The following is a 19,709-nucleotide window of genomic DNA, read 5'->3' as shown; positions in this document are numbered from 1 at the left end:
CTGACTCTTTCATGAATCGTATCGACTTGATAAATGGAGTTCGAAACTAGGATCGATTTTGTTTATTTTCGTTCACATAATCATCGTTAATTCAAATTGTATCGCGTAAAAAATAATAATGTCAAATTAATAAATTAATAATAATTGTTTATTTATATTTTATATTTTAATGTCAAGCCTGAACACAAGACTGTATCGAGAACACTTTGTCAAGCTCGATACAAGTCCGACACCAGCAAATACATCGTGAACATTCCAGACTTGAAACTTTCTCAACACAGAAGCGTATATTGTATTGTTCGTCACTTCCTATGACTATTGGAATCAGGATAAACTTTGAGGGCGATAGAGTTTTAAAAACCACGTTTTTTGAGCCTAATATGAAGTCATTCCGTTGATTCTAACAGAAGTTATAGCTTGCCTTAACTTGAACGAAAAAAAAAAAAAAATCGATTTTCAGAAAAATAAAAAAAAATGTACTATTATTGTATTGTTACTTTTAAAAACCATTTAAAAGATAAAATTTAACACGGCCCTAGCCGGAGTATTGAAAATTTTTAATTTTCAACGGTAACGCGGGCCACACGCCCCAACAAACGTTACCAGATCTTTTTCTTGTTTGAAGTTGACTACTATTGATTGTAGTCGAGGTCATAGTCAGTGTAAAGTGTAGACAGTCGACGATCGTGTAGTCGACTACTTTTTAAAGTAATGGTGTCACTCTATCTCGCCTTATATATAACCCCTCGTCTATCACAGAATTTTACAAAATATGCTATTTTGAAAATATAAAATGTAACTTAAGAATTCCTCATGCTTTATATAATAGCATCTCGATTAGGGATTTGTTGCAAATCAGGTGGTCCAACAACTTGAATTTCTTTTAAAATATTATCGATCCAATCACTGTAAATCAATATCTAGAATAAAAACACAATTGGATTAAACATACTAATCAGAATTTTATAGATATTTTTTTTTACCTTTGTAAAAACTGTATAGTATTGTGGATCACAAATACTAGTTCCAATTCTTCGAGGACTAATGGAAACAACTCCATGGAGATCCCAAATTGTTGTATTTGGTCTCCGAAGAGCCAATCCACCACCACTATCACCATTACAAACAGCAGTTCCGTTATTCCATCCAGCACAAAAAGTTGTGTATGTTAAATATCTACGAAAATCTCTTTTTTGACTCTCGCGACACTCATTTTCGTCAATCAATTTCACAGTTGTCACTCTAAGGTGTTTACTAAATGTATCATTTTCAGTAATCCCCATTCCTACAAATTAATATGTCGAAAAAAATATAAAAGTATGATAAAAAATAATTTAGAGTTATTAAAGTAGATATTTTTCAATTGTACCCGCAACGAGACCGATTTCACCATTTTCTCGTAGAGAAACATTTAAGTCAGCTGACCAATTAAGACAAACAGGTTTTACTCTGGAAGACATGATAGCAGATCCATTGAGAATCAATGCAGCAAGATCTGACCCATAATTCCCCTCGTGATCATGATAAGATCTGTGTAGCTTGATATTAAAAATGTCAAAAACTTGTGTCTCCTTATCTTCTTTGTCAAGACTAAAGTTACTCGAAAAACCACCAAGAATCACACGAATTGTTTTTGGATCTGTTTTCCAGACACAGTGACCAGCTGTTAACACAATGCGCTCACTAATCAAAGTTCCACCACAAAAAAAAATCCATTGACCATCATCATGAGAGAATAACGTTGCATGCCAGGGTAGTGGCTCTTCTGGTGATATTTCCCAGCCTTTTACAATGAGAGGCAAAGCTAAAACAAATGAATTATTTTTACTTTCTTTTTATCAATAACTTAAGGATAATAAGAGTCTGACTTTTACCTGAAGTTTCACGAAGACCACAAATTGGTTGACATTGTAATGGAAATTGACTCCAAGTCCCATCATGAAGACAAGTACTGTGATAAGAACCAGACTCACGTTCATAAAATTCTGGACATTCTAGTGTCACATGAGTACCAACAGGTATTGATCCATTGCAATTAATCCAGCCTTCATGTGGTCCCCAAAGTACTTCACAACGTTGTCGAGCACCACGCGAGTTCAGAGGAACACAAGTAATAAATTCAGAATCTATAAAATATTCTCAAATTACGATATTTCTTTTTTTTATCACACATATTTTTAGAATCTTTGTATGCAGTTTCATGATATACAATTTATCAAAATATTTAACACCTTATATTAAAAAAAAGTTGCTGTTGAAAGATAAATGTTCTTGAGTGCAAACGATGCCGAATTAAATTAAAATTATCAATTTCTTGATTTCTTCTCCAAGGTGAATGCAGGGGTTTGTCGACGCCGTGTATTCTTCTACCTATGAACCCATGCATTTGCCTTAGAAGAAGATTAACTTTTTATCAAAAATGAGTTGATTTTGGTGCAAGAGCTTTGTATTCAAAGTGATTTTCCACTTTTTTTTTTTTTCACAAACTTCTCTCTTAAGTATTATTAAAAATATATTTAAAATTAATAAATTTATTTTTTAAAATTATCATATATATACCAGTATAGCAGCTTGTAACATATGGCAACCATTGATTATTCTGACAAAAAACGTTTGACAAGCCTTCCAAAAACTTATTCACTTTACTATCACAAAAAAAATCTAAACGTGTTAGTTCTGGAACAACATCGCCAGGTTGACAATGTGGACATTGAAAGACGGAATAATGTGTTCCTGGTTTTACTGATGGTAAACGGCAAGCTCCATTTGGCAATGCAATTCCACAAATCGACTCATCTTCATCACTCCAATCATGACAATTTCGCTCAGAGTTACATTTTAATTTTTCTGGTATACAAGCACCATATTTGCATCGAAAAAATCCATCAGCACATCTAAAAAAAATCATAGTATATTTCCATTTAGTAGTCATAGATTTGATTTAGTAATTGTTTTTTTTTTTTTTTACTGTCTCAATGAACAGGTTTCAATATCTTCATCCGAGGCATCTCGACATTGAATAATTCCATCACAAACTCGTGATGAATCTACACACTGACCTTCGCTTTTACAAGTAAATTCATGTTCCCTGTAAAAATTTTATCAATTTTCAAATGCATTTGATTTTTTTTCTTAATTTATTAGAATAATTTTTATGTCGGAATTATTTAGAATAATTCAACTTACTTGCATTTGTAAGCAAAACATTTATCACCACAATTTATTGCAGTACACATTGAAATATCTTCATCACTCGCATCAATACAATCATACGTACCATCGCAAATTGTTTCTAAATGAATACAACCACCATAATTACACTGAAATGTGGAACCTGGACATGGAAAACTTGCACAAATTCCAGTGCTTTCATCACTACCATCAGCACAATCGAGATAACCTAAATTTATACAAAAAAAAAAAAAATTTAATAAAAAATAAAAAAAAATAATAGTTCAAGAATATTTTTATTTTGTTTTTATTGATTTATAATTATTTACCATCACAAGTTTTTGACAGAGAAATACACTCAAGTGAATGAAAACAGCGATACCCGTGATTTGAGCACGGTTCTTTGATATCACAATGAAATTCATCGCTTTCATCGATGCAGTCTTGAAAACCATTGCAGCGAAGTGATTTTTCTATACAAGCACCGTAATCACATCTATATGAAGACAAAGGACATCTATTGAAAAAATATTTTGAAAATTAATAATTATTTATTAGCATAAAAATACTTCAACTCACACAACGTGATGACATAATTTCCTTGTTTCATCTGAAGAATCTGGACAATCCACGATTCCATCACAGACTCTCATTAAATCAATTTTCGTTCCATCAATACACAAAAATTCTCGAACTTGTCCTATGGAATTGGAATAAACACCATCATCTAAAAGCAATGATAGAATGATAAAAAGTGTTTTCATTGTAACGAAAATTTTAAAAAAGTATGTTGTTTTTTGTTTTTCTTTCAACTGAAAATTATTGTAATTATTAGTCTCCTTTATATATGACAAATAACGATATTCTCATATGCAAATCGACGTTTACAAAAAAAGCATAAAAATAATAATACTAAAATCTTTTTTTCAAATATGTTTTTCTTCTTATTATTTACCAGCCATAAAAAGAATTGTTCAGTAAATTATTATGCACGATTTTCAAGCGTAAAGCATCATAATTTTCTTTTACTCATTTTATGTGTTTGTTTCGGAAACATGATAATAAATTTGCTGTTATCAGTTACTCATCAAACATTTTATGTTGAAATAATTCAATTACAAATTCTCAAACAAAAATAGATAAAATTAAATGCTGTCACATTTTACGGTATATTAAAATGCAAATTTTCCCGTATATACATTTTTAAATTATGCATGCCCGTAATTTAAAAAATGATTTGAAGGACAAATAAAACCAAGAATTATGCAGCTGTCAGTAAATAAGAAAATTTTTTAAGTTTCATATATTATTATTGGAAAACTCTCAATAATTCAGTCAAAGATTTCTTTCATTCAGGCAATTGAGAGTTTCTAATATTAATTTGCGTTGTTTAAGCACTATTCCATAAGCAATTATCTTAACTTTCAAAAAGGAAAACTTTTTGTTATTACTCTTGTTATTAATTTACATATAAATTTAAATAAAAAATAACTGGTAACATTTATATTTATACTTTCATTCAAAGAAAAAAAAATATAGGTTTTTACAACCTTTTAAAAAGTCTAAAGTTATATATGAAATTTTATTTTTATACATTTGATGAATATTATCTTAGATTTTCCGTACAAGGAAAAAAAAAAAAAAGAAACAGTAAAAGATTACATATACTTACTTGATATATTTTTATTTCGACAGTCAATCGTGATATCGAATGCGTCAGCTTGTATATATAATAGAATCACGTTTGTATATCCAAGGTGTGTGAGGATGGCTCATCGTTATCAAAATAAAAAAAAGACCAAAAAATTATCAGCAGCAGTAAGTACTTGGAGGGTGACGCCTAGTTTCAGATCAAGCCTCAGTGCGAAAAGATATATTTTTTTTAGTCAGTTTAATTTCTTTGATTAAAAAAAATTTCAAGTGTATGGTTAAACAATATTGGTCAAAATGAAATTTTTTTTTGCACTTGCCTTCGTTATTTTTAGAATATCTTGGGCAGAAAATACATGCAAGTTTTATTTATTTAAATTAATTTATTAATTTTTTTTCGACTTATAATTTACAATTCACTTGAATGTTAGCTTATCTTAATTTTTTTTTAAATACAGATCGTCTATGTGCACCAGAAACAATTGACGATTCGACATGTAACAGTCTTTCTCGTGGTGGATTTGTTAAATGTGTCAGAGTAACAGACAGTGCTGATTGTGCAATGAAATTGCACGATGGAAAAGCTGATTTTGGTGTTTTCGATGCTGAAGAACTTATACTTGCCTATCAATTTTATCCAGATGATTTTACACCACTAGCGCAGCTTAAACATATCGAACGTGTTAATGGTAAATATATCAAGCAAATAGATACATGACAAGTATAATCATTCATCTTTTTTCTAAACTGTTTTATTTTTATTTATTTTTTCGATATTTTTCACCATGCAGAAGAATGGCAGTTCCAAAGTGTCGTTGTAGTTCCTTCAAATTACAATGTCAACGAAGGTGTGTCAGGTTTAGAAAAAGGTGGATTATGTCATCCAGGATTTAGTCATACACAAATCTGGAACGATTACATATTAAAATTCTTGGAACGTAAAACGTATAAACATATTTGCCGAAATGAGTCATCAGTTGCTGAGAATGAAGTTGAAAATATAAGAGATTTTTTCGGAACGGCGTGCCGGCCTGGTGACTGGGTACTTGAATCAACTGAAGATAAAAGATTAAGTTAGTATCTTATCGCAATAATTTTATTATTATTATTATCATTATTATTATTATTATTTTATTATAGAGGAAAAATATCCTGAACTTTGTCAACTATGCGATGACCGAGAAAATTGTAAATATTCAAATAACTTACATCATGGTCATATAGGTGCACTTGAGTGTTTAACATCGGGGCGTGGAAACGCTGCGTATGTTGCCGGTGAATATGTTCATCAATTCTTTAAGGTAATTCTTTAAGTACATAAATTTTAAAACTTTCTATATGTTCATTAATTATATTTTTAATAAATAAAACACGCGCTTTTATATATTTTTTTTTTAATACTGTTTTTTTTTCAATTTTGTTTGATTTTAGATCAATGAGAGTAATCCTTCATCAACTAGTTCAACTACCAAACCTAGCTATCAATTTCTCTGTCCACAAGGCACTGTTCAACCTTTGACCCAGTCAAATCCTTGTGCCTGGATTCAACAGCCTTGGGGATTGATTCTTACAAGAAAGTAATAAGACATATATTCTATTTAAAAATAAATAAAACATTATTTAAAGTCAGAGCAGCGTTTAGAATAATATATTTTAATTCTTCTTTCGAGGATTACTTCGGATTTATTTCTGGATTTTTTCTTTAAAAAAGAAATAAACTTTACGGAGAAAAAACAAATTAAATTCCCGAGAAATTTTTTTACCATGTTCAAATTTTCATTTATTTTTTCTAGTGAACGAGTAAATGATTTGGCCACTAGTCTCAAAGAATGGCTCTCGACAAATCCAAGCATGGATTCAAGAATACCACCTGATGCCTGGCTCATAGCTCTTAACAAAATAATACAAGAAGATACAAAAGTAATATTTATTAATGAATCAATAAGTCTAAAAAGTTATCTAGTACGTGGTAGAGAAGTAGATTTAAATGAACGATCATGTGGACATGACATACGTTGGTGTACACTAAATGAAGGAGAAACAAAAAAATGTAATTTTATTGCAAAAGAAGCATTGTTACTTGGAATTGAACCAAAATTTACTTGTATAGAAAAAAATTCAACTGAAAGCTGTCTTCGTGATATTTACGAAAATAAAACTGATATTATTACAATTGATTCAAATCAAGGACACTTGGCTAGAGTAAAATTTAATTTAACATCAATTTTATACCCAGAAACAATGGAGGATAAAAACAGTAAAGTCATTGCAATTATACGTGATGATAGTGAATATAAAATTCAAAATTTTAAACAAATTAAAAATAAATATCTGTGTTTTCCTGATTACGGTGGAATATCATGGATTTCGTTTATAAATACAGCTCGTTTTCATAAAATTATACCTGATACCTGTGATTATGCCGAAGCAGTTGCAAATTTAGTGATATCAGCATGTACACCAGGAATAAAAGATATCAATTATTCAGATGTTGCCGGTGAAAACATAAATATATTGAACAAACTTTGTGAAATTTGTCCAAATGAATTAGGCAATAATTCTACGTGTTCTGCTGGAAGAGAAAATGAATTTTTTGGTGATAAAGGAGTTCTTAAATGTCTCGAAGGACCTGGTGATATTGGCTTTATTGAACCGAAAAACTTGAAAAAATTAATTGATCGAAAAATTGTTAATCAAAATGAATACAGAGTACTTTGTAGAAATGGAAGTCTAGCTGGTTACACTGGATTTGATATTGATGATAATTGTGCTCTTTCTATCACCATCGATAGTGAGGTATATTTTAATTAACTATTTAATATTTTAGTAATTAAAAAAAAAAATTGGAAATCCAACATTTGTTATTGTATATCGTTTTGTTTTCAGCTCGTTGGCCGCAGAGACGATTCAAAAATAAGGATATTAGATACAACTCTTGCACTATTGAAATTAGAAGATTGGCTTGGTTATCGTCCTGACTCAAGACGTGCTATTAGAATTTACGACTCATTTACTGATCATTCAGATCTGCTATTCAAGGATTCAACAATTGCACTTGAAGCACCAAACTCTACCATAAAAAGTGTCTTAGCGTACAAAGAATTATTCAGCAAAATCGATACTTGCACGTCTGGTAGTTTGAAAAATATTTCTAATTTTATAGTAGTTTTTTTATTAGCATACATATTGCTTCAGTAATTATAAAATTATATTAAATCAATACTGAATATATCAGATAATATTAAATATCAATTAAAAAGTTTATTATATATTATATAAACAATAACAATTATACAAAAAAGAACAATGGAAATAATAATAATTTTTAAATAGAACAAAAAAAAAACTTAAATTTTTATTATTGGGTAATATTTATAATTCCCAAATTATTATTTTTACTAATTTATGGATTAAATTTGTTTTTATGAAATTAAATTTAAAAAACTAAAAAATAAATAAACAAATAATAATATTTATCGATTTTACTCTGTTAATGTTTTTCATGGAATGAAATGTTTAATTAATTCGATTGTTTTTTTTTGTTCAAACTTAGAAAAATTCAAAAACAATTAGCAATTCAAGGTAAAAAAAACCAATTCCAGTATGCATCATTGTTGACGAAAGAAATTGGAAGAACCAAAGGGTTTGAAATTTCTGAATGGTAGAGTAAGATTAGACGATTCTGAAGAAACTACTGAATATCTACCAGCTGATTTGGGTACTCTGGTACTTAGTGGGATTCTAAAACCATCAGGGGTAATGTGTGACTGAGTACAGCTGCTTCCTTGGATTGTTGATGCAGAATTAAAAGATTCTGGAGTCTTGAAATTTTGATTTGAACTCGCACGTGATGAGCATCTGCAATAATTGATTAATGTCTTATGTTTTTGTCGTTTTTGTTAATAGTACTTTAAAGCATCATTATACTCACGGTGTGTCTTCAACTGATCCCCGAAAAGTACTTGGTGGTGAATATGGAAATCCATTGGTGAACTTTTTGTCATAAGGTTGCAATGGTGATCCATAATCTTGAGATATGGTGGTATTACCTGGCTGATAGTTTCTTTGTCTTTGTTTTTCTGACAACTTGGTTTTGTATTTTTCTTTATCTGCATTAATCTGTTTTAAGTGATGCATCAACTGCCAATATGACTTTTTTGATGTTTCATATTTTTTCTCCTACAGAAATTACAGAAATAAACACAAAATCATGAAGTAAATTTTAATTTAATGGAAACAAAAATAAGATGAAAATAATATAATCGTTAACATACTAATTCTTTGTAACGTTCAATAAGACTATGGTACTGTCCTAATTGAAATTTAGTTGATGCTCCAAGTTGATTAACTGTTTCAACAAGAGGGTTGAAGAGTGTTGAAACTGATGCACAAAGTGGCTGATTTAAAACCAAAGATTTAACTGCAGTTAGTTTACATTTAGCACATGAATTACCAGCTTAAAAAAAAATACAAGATTAATTAATTTTGAGGAAGAGTTTTAAGATAAAGTACTTTAAATATCGACAAACCTTTTTTCATACATTTTTGGCAAAAAATATGCCCACACTCGGTGATGGAAAATGCATATTTTGAACCTTTCATTGGACTCCAGCACTTATTACAAAAAAACTCAATAACATCCATTTTAAATTATCTTGAACTTTTTTCAATATTTTACTAAATGTTATTTTTGTTGTTGAAAAAAATTTAAAATATCAATAATATTCCAAACCGATTTGAAATATTTTTTCTGTTTTATAAGAATAACAACAACGTCAACATGCAACTAGAACAGTTTCTGATTGAGCGGTATTACAATTTAAACCAGTAAATTACATGTTTTTATTTTCTCTCACTTTTTGTGGGGAAATAATGGCCATTTCGTCTCAATTAACTTAATAAATAATATCAATCGCTATGTAAATAGCAGTAAATAGTCAGAGAATGGAAGGCCTTAGTAGATCTCTGAAAATAAGTGTAACACTGGCACTGCAGGTGATTACATCACAAATTACATAGCCTGCATTCTGAGCTGTCAATTTTTTTTTTTTTTTTTTCACATTAACGCGCATGTGCGAAATTTGAAACTCTATGATTGGTCCAATGTGAAATACTCTTTTTAAGTTTTTGATTTTGGAATAGTACTTAGTTGAAATTTATTAATAATTTATATTAAAAGTAATAATATAATTTTTAATATTCAAGGTTTGTGAATTTTGTGATATAATATATTCATTAGTAAAAATAAATAAAAAAACAATAAATTTTATTTTTATGTATTATTTATTCAGTTATTCAAAAACGAAATTTTTTAATGAATAAGAGAACAACAGTAGTGTAGTACAAATATATATTTTTGAAGAAATAAATAATAAACATATGTTCATATGACATTATTCAATATAGGTACTTGTTTTCAGGGTGCAATAACTATCTCAGGATATAACTATTTTAATATTTTGACACCAAAGTTTGATTCGTTACTTTGCTACCTGGCTAAAAACGAATTTTATAATTGACAATATTTTATCAATTTTATTTTGCACTTGCAGTTTGTCCTCATATAAAATGAAATTAAAGAGAAGTTTTTCAGCATACAATCCAACATGAAGTAAACAAAGGCTATTCGTTGAGGAGCAATTATTTTACGAAAAAAAATGTGGACAAACTTGACTAAAAACTAGATTTTTTTTGATTATTTGGTTCAACAAGTTTTAAATTATGCTTCACACTGACAAGCGACTTACAGCTCTATAGATTCAGAGCCTTTTCTCAGTGCTTATAACACAACCACATATACAGGATGAAGCGTAAGTCGCGAACAGTAGGTATACTACGAGATTGTACGTGAAATTTTAAATAGTACATGTTTTTACAGTTTGGGTCTACGACGCTTTGGTGCCTGAGTTATTAACGTTTTAAGTTGACCAATGAGAATCGAGCGTCGTGAATTATTATCATTATGGCGTCTGAACCCACGTGTGTGTTTACGCGCCATGGATTAAAATGTTTTTGTTTTTTTAATTAATTCAAAATTCGAACGCCAGATAGAGCTAAATCATAAATTCGCTGGATGAATGCGCAGCTGCATACTCACACACACAGCACTCACACTAATTATGACAAAATGATCATTTTTAATTTAAAATCACATTTATATTTTTGATCACATTATGTGATTTATTTTTTGATCACATTTTAATTGAAAATACTTTTACATTTTTTTTGATCACATTATGTGATTATTCTATCAATGTGATCAATAAATAAATCACATAATGTGATCAAAAATATAAATGTGATTTTAAATTAGAGAAGATCATATTTTTGATCACATTATGATTTTTTTCGGAATATGAGAAAGAAATGAAATTTATACAGTAGATTTTTGAAATACTAATACATTTTATGCGAGGGGCTACTCACGGCCAGATTTAGTGACACCATGACTAGATAATGTAGTCAAAAAGACGATACTACACCTACTACACCTTATAATAACTACAATAACTACACCTTGACTACACCAACAAAATATGATGAGTACAATACTACAATGACTACACTTTTAAAGTTTTTATTATTATTATAATAATAATTTCTATTATTGATATATTAATTAATATTATTGATACTATCATTATTGGATAATAATTATTATTATCATTAATATTATTATTATAATATGATGGGATTATTTATGAGGGGTTATAATGATAGAATTTAATTTATTGGAATGTATTTATTTTCTTATTCTATACATTTAATAAACCTTTAATAATACCAAATAATATTTTATATAGAATATCATTTTATATATTTGTATAAATATATGTCAAATAGATACTATAGTGTTCATCAAGAAAATGTATGTATATATTTTTTTTTCTTTCGATTTTATATTTTAATACTTTTCATTAAAAAGATTTGTATTTTTTTTTTTAATGTCATTTAAAAAATATTGTTTTATTTTTTGAACTGTGATCTCATTTTTCTTTTTATTTTTCCTTTATTATTGCACTGAAAAAAAAAAAATCTAAAACCAAGAACAAAACTTCTGTGAAATAGAAGTTTTCTTCTTGCAAATAATTTTTTTGAATCATGAACAATCTGTTCTTGATTTGTGAAGAATATTTCTCATTTTGAGAAAAAAGAAATTTCTTGAATCAAGACGTCTATGTCATAATCCATGTCATATGTACGTTTTTTTTTGATTTATTCAATTATTCAATCCTTTTTTTTCTTGTTCCAAAACAATAGTGTCTTGCAGCAAGAAACTTTTTGTCATAATCCAAGAAGAATACTTCTAAAATCATAACATAAATACTCTTGGATTATGACATTATTGCCTTGAATCAAGAAACTTTTTGTCACAATCCAAGAATCATACTTCTAAAATTATAACAAAATAGTCTTGGATTATAACAATATTGCCTTGAGCCAAGAAACTTTTTGTCATAATCCAAGAAGGATACTTCTAAAATTCAGACAAATGTTTCATGGAACAAGACGTACATGTCATGGATTATGACATAGACGTCTTGATTCAAGAAATTTTTTTTTCTCAAAATAAGAAATATTCTTCACAAATCAAGAACAGATTGTTCATGATTCAAGAAAATTATTGCAAGAAGAAAACTTCTATTTTACAGAAGTTTTTTTTTTCAGTGTGCGAATGACTCCATAATACTACGAAATATGACACTATACTACATAAAACTACAAATAACTACGTGAAATAACTACCCAGGAAAAAATCGCGCAGATCTACTTAGATATAATTAAATCCGAAAGTAGCAAGATCTACTTATATATGCTTATATATAACTAGATCTCATTAGATCTAAGTAGATATAATCAGATCTAAGTAGATATAATTAGATCTAATCGTATCGAAAATGCAGCAAGATCTAATTATATCTTGATATATATACTTATACAGGATGTCTCGTAAGTCGCGCATGCCAGGTATACCACGAGATTGAACGTGAAATTTTAAATAGTACGTGTTTTTAAATTTTGGGTCTACGACTCTTTGTGCCCGAGTTATTAGCGTTTTAAGTTGACCAATGAGAATCGAGCGTCGATAATTATCATCATTATGGCGTCTGAACCCACGTGTCTGTTTACGCGCCATGGATTAAAATGTTTTTGTTTTTTTAATTAATTCAAAATTTGAACGCCAGATAGAGCTAAATCATAAATTCGCTGGATGAATGCGCAGCTGCATACTCACACACACAGCACTCACACTAATTATGACAATATAATCACTGATAATTTAAATCACATTTATATTTTTGATCACATTATGTGATTTATTTTTTGATCACATTTTAATTTAAAATACTTTTATATTTTTTTTGATCACATTATGTGATTATTCTATCAATGTGATCAATAAATAAATCACATAATGTGATCAAAAATATGATCTTTTCTAATTTAAAATCACATTTATATTTTTACTAGACCTTTACTACACCATGACTACACCAATGAATAGCCCCTCGATTTTATGTGATTTTTTGGTAATTGTTTGGAAGCTCGTTTTTTTTTTATTAATTTTTAAAGTTGACAACTTTTAACATTGGCTCTTATGGAGAATGCGATTTTTGTCAAAAAAAAATCCATTAAAATACCAATATCTCCAATCGACAATATGACATCATGAAAAAAAAACTATCGGGTTATAAAATGAGACAAAATAACGTATAGAAAAAAAATAAAAGAGGTTTGGAGCATAGTTTTTTTACAATTAAGGTGTTACCCGCGCATATCTAGAGACTTCTTTCGGACGGCGTTTAGAAACATAATATTTCGATGAGTGCGAAAGAAATAAAAAAGAAGGAGAAAATCTTGTTTCTCACTTCCACTCAAGTAAAATAGAGTGAAACCGGCAGAAGAAGATCATGAGAAACCATTTGCACATGCGCGAATATGGAAGTACACAAAGGCAAATTGTATATCTGTATGAACAGCTTCATCCCCCCACTCACAATTCTCGTACACACAGACATACAATTTGTCTCTGTGTACGTCAATATTCGTGCATGCGCATAACATACCTCGTGAACTTCTTTTGACGGTTTCACTCTAAAAAGGTCTCAAAGCCCTATTGATTTTTACATCAAAAATTTCCTTTGTTTTTCTTTTATAAATCTCTAGTTTTTGGTAAATCTGTAATTGTTTTTCTCAAAATGGCTAACCAGGTAATGGAAAACTAAACTTTGATCTCCGTAAGACCCTATGTTTAACCTCTAAAAAAGTAGTCGACTTTAACAATTAATTAAAAAATAAGTAGTTACAACAAAATTAACAAAAAATTCAAGATTGCGTATTGTTATTTCAAGAATTTACTACAAAAATTTCAGTAATAGTTCATTGTTTTCTACCAGCCCAAACTTTAGAAATATATAGCTTTATATAATTATATATACTTATACACAAATCGTTCACAACTTTGTACACATTTATATATAACTTTATAAAATTATATATAGCTGTATGTAACCTTATAAAGTTGTATATAATTATATATAGAGAGTTTAAAAATTCTTCAAATTTTTATATAATTATATAAAATAGTTATATGTGAATATATGAAGGTATATAAAGATATATATAAATTTCGTTCCTCGGGTCGTATAGAAAGTTTTTGAGCTACAGGAGAAAATATGTGTTCAGTCCCTATACCTACGTGTTAAAGTTGTCAACTTTGACATCAATTATCTAAAAAAAAACAACCCACGAAAATTCCGAAAAAAATCAACAAGATAGATAATTATTCTGGCTTCAATATGAACTCAAAAAATCACAAATCGTATAGTGGGAAATTCTATTTACACTCAACCTTAATAATTGCGCATGGGGCTCGATTTTGCTTCCTCAAACGGTGCAGACAATCTCTCTACCCTTGAAAGATTTATCATATATATAATACTCATGGAGGTGTATACCATGTATACACCTCCATGATAATACTACATAAATTGCTAGCATCCTATTTTCCCAATAAGTGGCGAACGGTAGGAAGGAGATGCTCACGGCAGAACTCGGAATAGCTCAACACATATACAGGTTTCCTCATATACAGGTTAGCAAATTTTTTACAATTTAGGGCTTTTTTTGCCGCTGATAGCGCTAGTAAAATTTTTTTTATATACAAAAGCTTTACAAGCGCCGCCAGTGGAGGAAAAAAGCCCTAAATTGTAATGCCCTCTGAATTGGACTGCTGAAATATAATAAAACTGGAAGCCGAACTCTAGCGTCAAAAGTGTCGCTGAGAAAGAAACGAATTGGGAGTGTTTTTGTTTTTGTCAATACAGTCACGTCAACTCAAATTAAAGCATGTGGCCACTAGCATAATTTTTCGACCAAGTTCTATGCCATAGCACTTGTGTCACTATATCTCACTAGCAATTTACTAGAAAATGGCCACCGAAGGCTATGTTGAAAAAATGCTGCACGCAGCATTTTCAGCATAGAACCGCTAACTTCACACTAGTTTTTTTTTGATACAGCCAACATTAAAACAATACAACAACAATGGTTAGCGTTGTTAATAAATTTGTTTGTTTATACTTACACATGTATAGTACATATATATAATGATTGACTGTCAAAATATCAAATTGTCAACAAATAAGAAAGGTTATATTTTTATTTATCATTGATGTGTTTGTAAGCAAGTTGGTACAGCTGAAACAAATTCAAGAAACGCTTAAAACGCCGCCCTATAGCCGTTATATGTGAACTTTTTCTTTCATAGTACAATGGCATAGAACTTGGTCGAAAAACTATGCTAGTGGCCACAAGCCTTAGGGCTCAAACTCTCGACAAGCAACATTTCGCTTGTAATCATGGCCGACATAATTCTGAGGGATCTGAGCATGCGCAACACGTAAAATTACTAAGAAAATCACGTCATCTAGGAATATATCACTAGTTTTACGAGAATAAGAACGGCCATGTTTACAAGTTCGACACAACCCAACTCGTTGCGCATGCTCAGTGCGTTTTACAAGCGAAATATTGCTTGTCGTGAGTTTGAGCTCTTAGATATAATGTAACTTTTATATCGTGTAGTACCAGTTTGTTTTGACGTTGACTGTACAAGATTTAATATGCGCATGCGTGAGTGAGAGAAGAATACACCCAAATGCTGCTCTCTCTGGTGACACTCCCGAGTCCCGCGCATTGGCTAAAGCGGTGTCTCCAAACTATAGAAATGCTTGCAAGATCTATCATCACTAGATAATTACTTGAATTTTGGTGGAAATCAGCCTTACAAAGTGGTGTCTCCACGCTATAAAAATGCTTGCAAGATCTTTTATCACTAGATAATTACTAGAATTTTGGTGGAAATCAGCCTTTGAAAGCCTTGCAAGACTATCGCAGCCAATAGGACATGTTCCATTTTTTCGTGCAAGATCTTGCTACAAGAACTTTCATGAGATTTCTATAACGTGGAGACACCGCTTAAGACTATCGCAGCCGATGGAAAGGATGATTCGCATTCGCGTCTTTAGCCGCTCAGCACTGACACAGGCACAATTATAACGAACATATGAAATAAACCATGATAAAAAATCGGCCGGATTTTTGGCCTCGGCCAGCACCCGTATTCACAGGGCATTACAATTTAGGGCTTTTTTCCTCCACTGGCGGCGCTTGTGAGCTTTTGTATGTGAAATCTATATAAAAAAAATTTGACAAGCGCCATCACCGGCAAAAAAAAGCCCTAAATTGTAAAAAATTTGCCCTGTGAATTGGACTGCTGTATCGAACGCTCCCCAGCACCCGTATTTACGGGGCAAAAGTGTTCTCATTAGGGCTTTTTTTTCCGCTGATGGCGCTTGACAAAATTTTTTTTATATAGATTTCACTTACAAGAGCTCCACAAGCACCGCCAGTGGAGGAAAAAAGCCCTAATGAGAACATCCTCTGGATACGGGTGCAGCACCCGTAATCACAAGGCATTACAATTTAGGGCTCTTTTCTTCCACTGGCAGCGCTTGTGAAGCTTTTGTATATGAAATCTATATAAAAAAAATTTTACAAGTGCCATCAAGTGCCATCAACGGCAAAAAAAAGCTCTAAAGTGTATAAAATTTGCCTTGTGAATACGGGTGCAGTTTTATTATATTTCAATAGTTGTGTTCGATGGGTCGTCTCGGATCAGTTCCGTCTCACTTATGGTGCTTCTGTTGTATGGTCAATTAGAGAACTACGGGTAATGGAGGAACCCGGTTGGAGCATTACTTGTAGTTCTCCAATTGACCGTACAATTGAAGCGCCTTAAGTGAGACGGAACTGAGCCGAGAAGACCCATCAAACACAACTAGTGGCATATGCTCGGAGCGTTTGCAGGGAAGCGCTAGAGTTCTGTGGTCATTTGAAGAAAATTAAGTAACTAAAATTTACCAAATGATTCGTCATTTTCAGTCATTATGTTTACTTTGTTAATTTAATACAGTGATGGGTAAATGGTCGATTTTTGAGGTTTCATACACTTACAGTAAGATACTGTAAGATACTGTAAGAAACTGTAAGATACCTCTGACGCCATTTTGAACATTCTTATTGACTGTCGACTCGACAATTAGTTCTTATTGCTCGATATATATTGGTACATGTAATTTATTTGTTATATAAATATATATAATATCAAGGAAAACCAGTTTTAAGGAATTAATGTTGCTTGAAACATAATTTTTTGGCAACATTAATTCCTTAGCTCCATCTTTTCCTTAGCTACTGCTTTTCCTCGGACATTTTCTATTTATATTAAATAAATAATATACATGTCATTTGATTTTTCAAAAATAAAAATGTCCAAAAAATACATGTAAATTTATTTTTAAATAATACAAATGTCCAAGAAAAAGCAGTAGCTAAGAAATTAAGGTTGCCAAAAAATTATGTTTCAAGGAAATAATGTTGCTTAAAATATAAATCTTTGGCAACCTTAATTCCTTAGCTACATCTTTTCCTTAGCTACTGCTTTTCCTTAGCTACTGCTTTTCTTTGGACCTTTTTGATTTTTTTCATAAATAAAATACATGTAAATTTATTTTTTAATGATACAAATGTCCAAGGGAAAGCAATAGCTAAGAAAAAGATCTAGCTAAGAAATGAATGTTGCCAAAAAATTATGTTTTAAGGAATTAATGTTGCTTTAATTCTAAATAACTAATTTTTTAAATAAATAAAAATCCCAAGGAAAAATAGTAGCTAAGGAAAAGATGGAGCTAAGGAATTACAGTTGCCAAAGAAATTCTTTTTTAAGCAACATTAATTCCTTAGCTACATCTTTTCCTTAGCTACTGCTTGTTTTTGGAATTTTTATTTATTTAATAAATGAATTACATGTATTTATCGGATAAAAAAAAATTGTAGCACGAAGGTTCCACTTTTATTCGTAGGAGGCGCTGGGAACGCAATGTAAGATACCTCGATGTATGAAACCGATGATGTAAGATACGGTATCTTACATGGTATCTTACCTACCCAACACTGATTTAATATCTTTTTTCAAGGTACAAGAACAAATTACCAATGATGAATAACGAAACAATCTCGAAACTTGAGAACAACAAGCATACAGTTTTATCGTCATTCCTATATTTTTATGATAGGAAAACTTATGAATCAGAAACTCGCAGTTTGTTGGGAAATTTATTTTGATAGAGGAATATTCTCACTTAGAATTGTTTGGTAACTCGATTCTAGGGATTGATTATATTTGTTGTCAGTAATATTAGTACATTGAAGCCGGAAGACATGCTGCAAGCCGAGGTATAAAGTAAAAATTTTGAATTACGTATGTGTGAAAACCCACACTAACAGAGAACCTAAAAATGCACGTAATTTTTCAGCTACTGCGCGTATGCATGGTCATGGTCACTGAAATATAATAAAACTAAATATTATATTATAAATTTTATTATATTTCAGTGGTCATGGTATGCATAAAAAATAAAGTCAAAGAACGCTGCCAATGCACGGACGTGTTGCTAGAGATAGCAACATAATAGGTGCTTTCTTTTGTATATTTTTTTTTTTTCCCTGTTTACTTCCGCGCGTGTGCGGTTGAATGCGCAGTCAGCAAAAAGTCAGTTGGCAACAGGTGCTTTCTTTTGTGTATTTATTTTTTTTCACTTTAATGCGCCTATCATCTAAACTAGAGGAGAGAACAGTGGCGTCGAACAAATACATCTTAAAAAATAAGAATTAAAACATGGCTGACCCAGCCCTTCATGTCTTACGCTGTTAGGTGCCGTCTTTTGAATATTTTTTTTTCCGTTTATTTTCGCGCATGTGCACTTGAATGCGCACAACAACTCGTGTACAGTCATACTGCACTACTCCACTGAACTACTCGATATGAAAGCTACAAATTTACCAACGCATTCCTTATTTTTAGTCATGTGTTGACTTTGTTAATTGAATAATTTTTTTTAAGACACAAGAACAAATTACTGATGAATGATGATTGAAGAGAACAAAAGAACTTGGAAAAAGAAATAACAATAAATAAATAGTAAGTTTAGGTTACTAAACTTTCTTCAAATGACCGCACGACTTAAGCGCTTCCTTGCCATTAGGGTCCGTTCAGCAGTCCAATTCACAGGGCATTACAATTTAGGGCTTTTTTCCTCCACTGGCGACGCTTGTAGAGCTTTTGTATGTGAAATCTATATAAAAAAAAATTTTACAAGCGCCATCACCGGCAAAAAAAAGCTCAAAATTGTAAAAAATTTGCCCTGTGAATTGGACTGCAGAAAGTCTCATTTTTTTTCAGATCTTCAAGATGGCAGACGTCAGTGCTTATCTAAATTGCTGGGCCGAATCACCGCCATCTTGGGGATCCGAAAAAATGCAAC

At 30.7% G+C, this 19,709-nt stretch overlaps 3 protein-coding genes across 3 annotated transcripts; 1 reads left to right on the top strand and 2 right to left on the bottom strand.

Annotated features, from left to right (window-relative positions):
* Window positions 1–375: 375 nt before the first annotated feature.
* LOC122859483 (modular serine protease-like) lies at window positions 376–3,978 on the bottom strand. Its single transcript, XM_044163099.1, has 9 exons — window positions 3,751–3,978; window positions 3,501–3,688; window positions 3,187–3,400; window positions 2,969–3,088; window positions 2,560–2,894; window positions 1,875–2,126; window positions 1,370–1,804; window positions 984–1,285; window positions 376–920 (listed from the first exon to the last, which is right to left on the bottom strand). Exons 1-9 carry the CDS (start codon window positions 3,933–3,935, stop codon window positions 819–821), a joined length of 2,133 nt encoding a protein of 710 aa, XP_044019034.1. The 5' UTR covers window positions 3,936–3,978; the 3' UTR covers window positions 376–818.
* A 927-nt stretch (window positions 3,979–4,905) lies between these two features.
* LOC122859481 (transferrin-like) lies at window positions 4,906–8,298 on the top strand. The gene is made up of 7 exons (XM_044163097.1): window positions 4,906–5,179; window positions 5,280–5,510; window positions 5,613–5,894; window positions 5,962–6,122; window positions 6,253–6,398; window positions 6,615–7,617; window positions 7,708–8,298. Exons 1-7 carry the CDS (start codon window positions 5,119–5,121, stop codon window positions 8,017–8,019), a joined length of 2,196 nt encoding a protein of 731 aa, XP_044019032.1. The 5' UTR covers window positions 4,906–5,118; the 3' UTR covers window positions 8,020–8,298.
* LOC122859482 (zip homologous protein 2-like) lies at window positions 8,063–9,818 on the bottom strand. The gene is made up of 4 exons (XM_044163098.1): window positions 9,351–9,818; window positions 9,096–9,277; window positions 8,753–9,000; window positions 8,063–8,679 (listed from the first exon to the last, which is right to left on the bottom strand). The coding sequence occupies exons 1-4, from the start codon at window positions 9,463–9,465 to the stop codon at window positions 8,430–8,432; spliced, it is 795 nt and encodes a 264-aa protein (XP_044019033.1). The 5' UTR covers window positions 9,466–9,818; the 3' UTR covers window positions 8,063–8,429.
* Window positions 9,819–19,709: the final 9,891 nt, after the last annotated feature.

The sequence above is a fragment of the Aphidius gifuensis genome, linkage group LG6 (genome assembly GCF_014905175.1).
Source record: "Aphidius gifuensis isolate YNYX2018 linkage group LG6, ASM1490517v1, whole genome shotgun sequence".
Classification (NCBI taxonomy): domain Eukaryota; kingdom Metazoa; phylum Arthropoda; class Insecta; order Hymenoptera; family Braconidae; genus Aphidius; species Aphidius gifuensis.
This window is presented reverse-complemented; position numbering and strand designations above follow the sequence as displayed.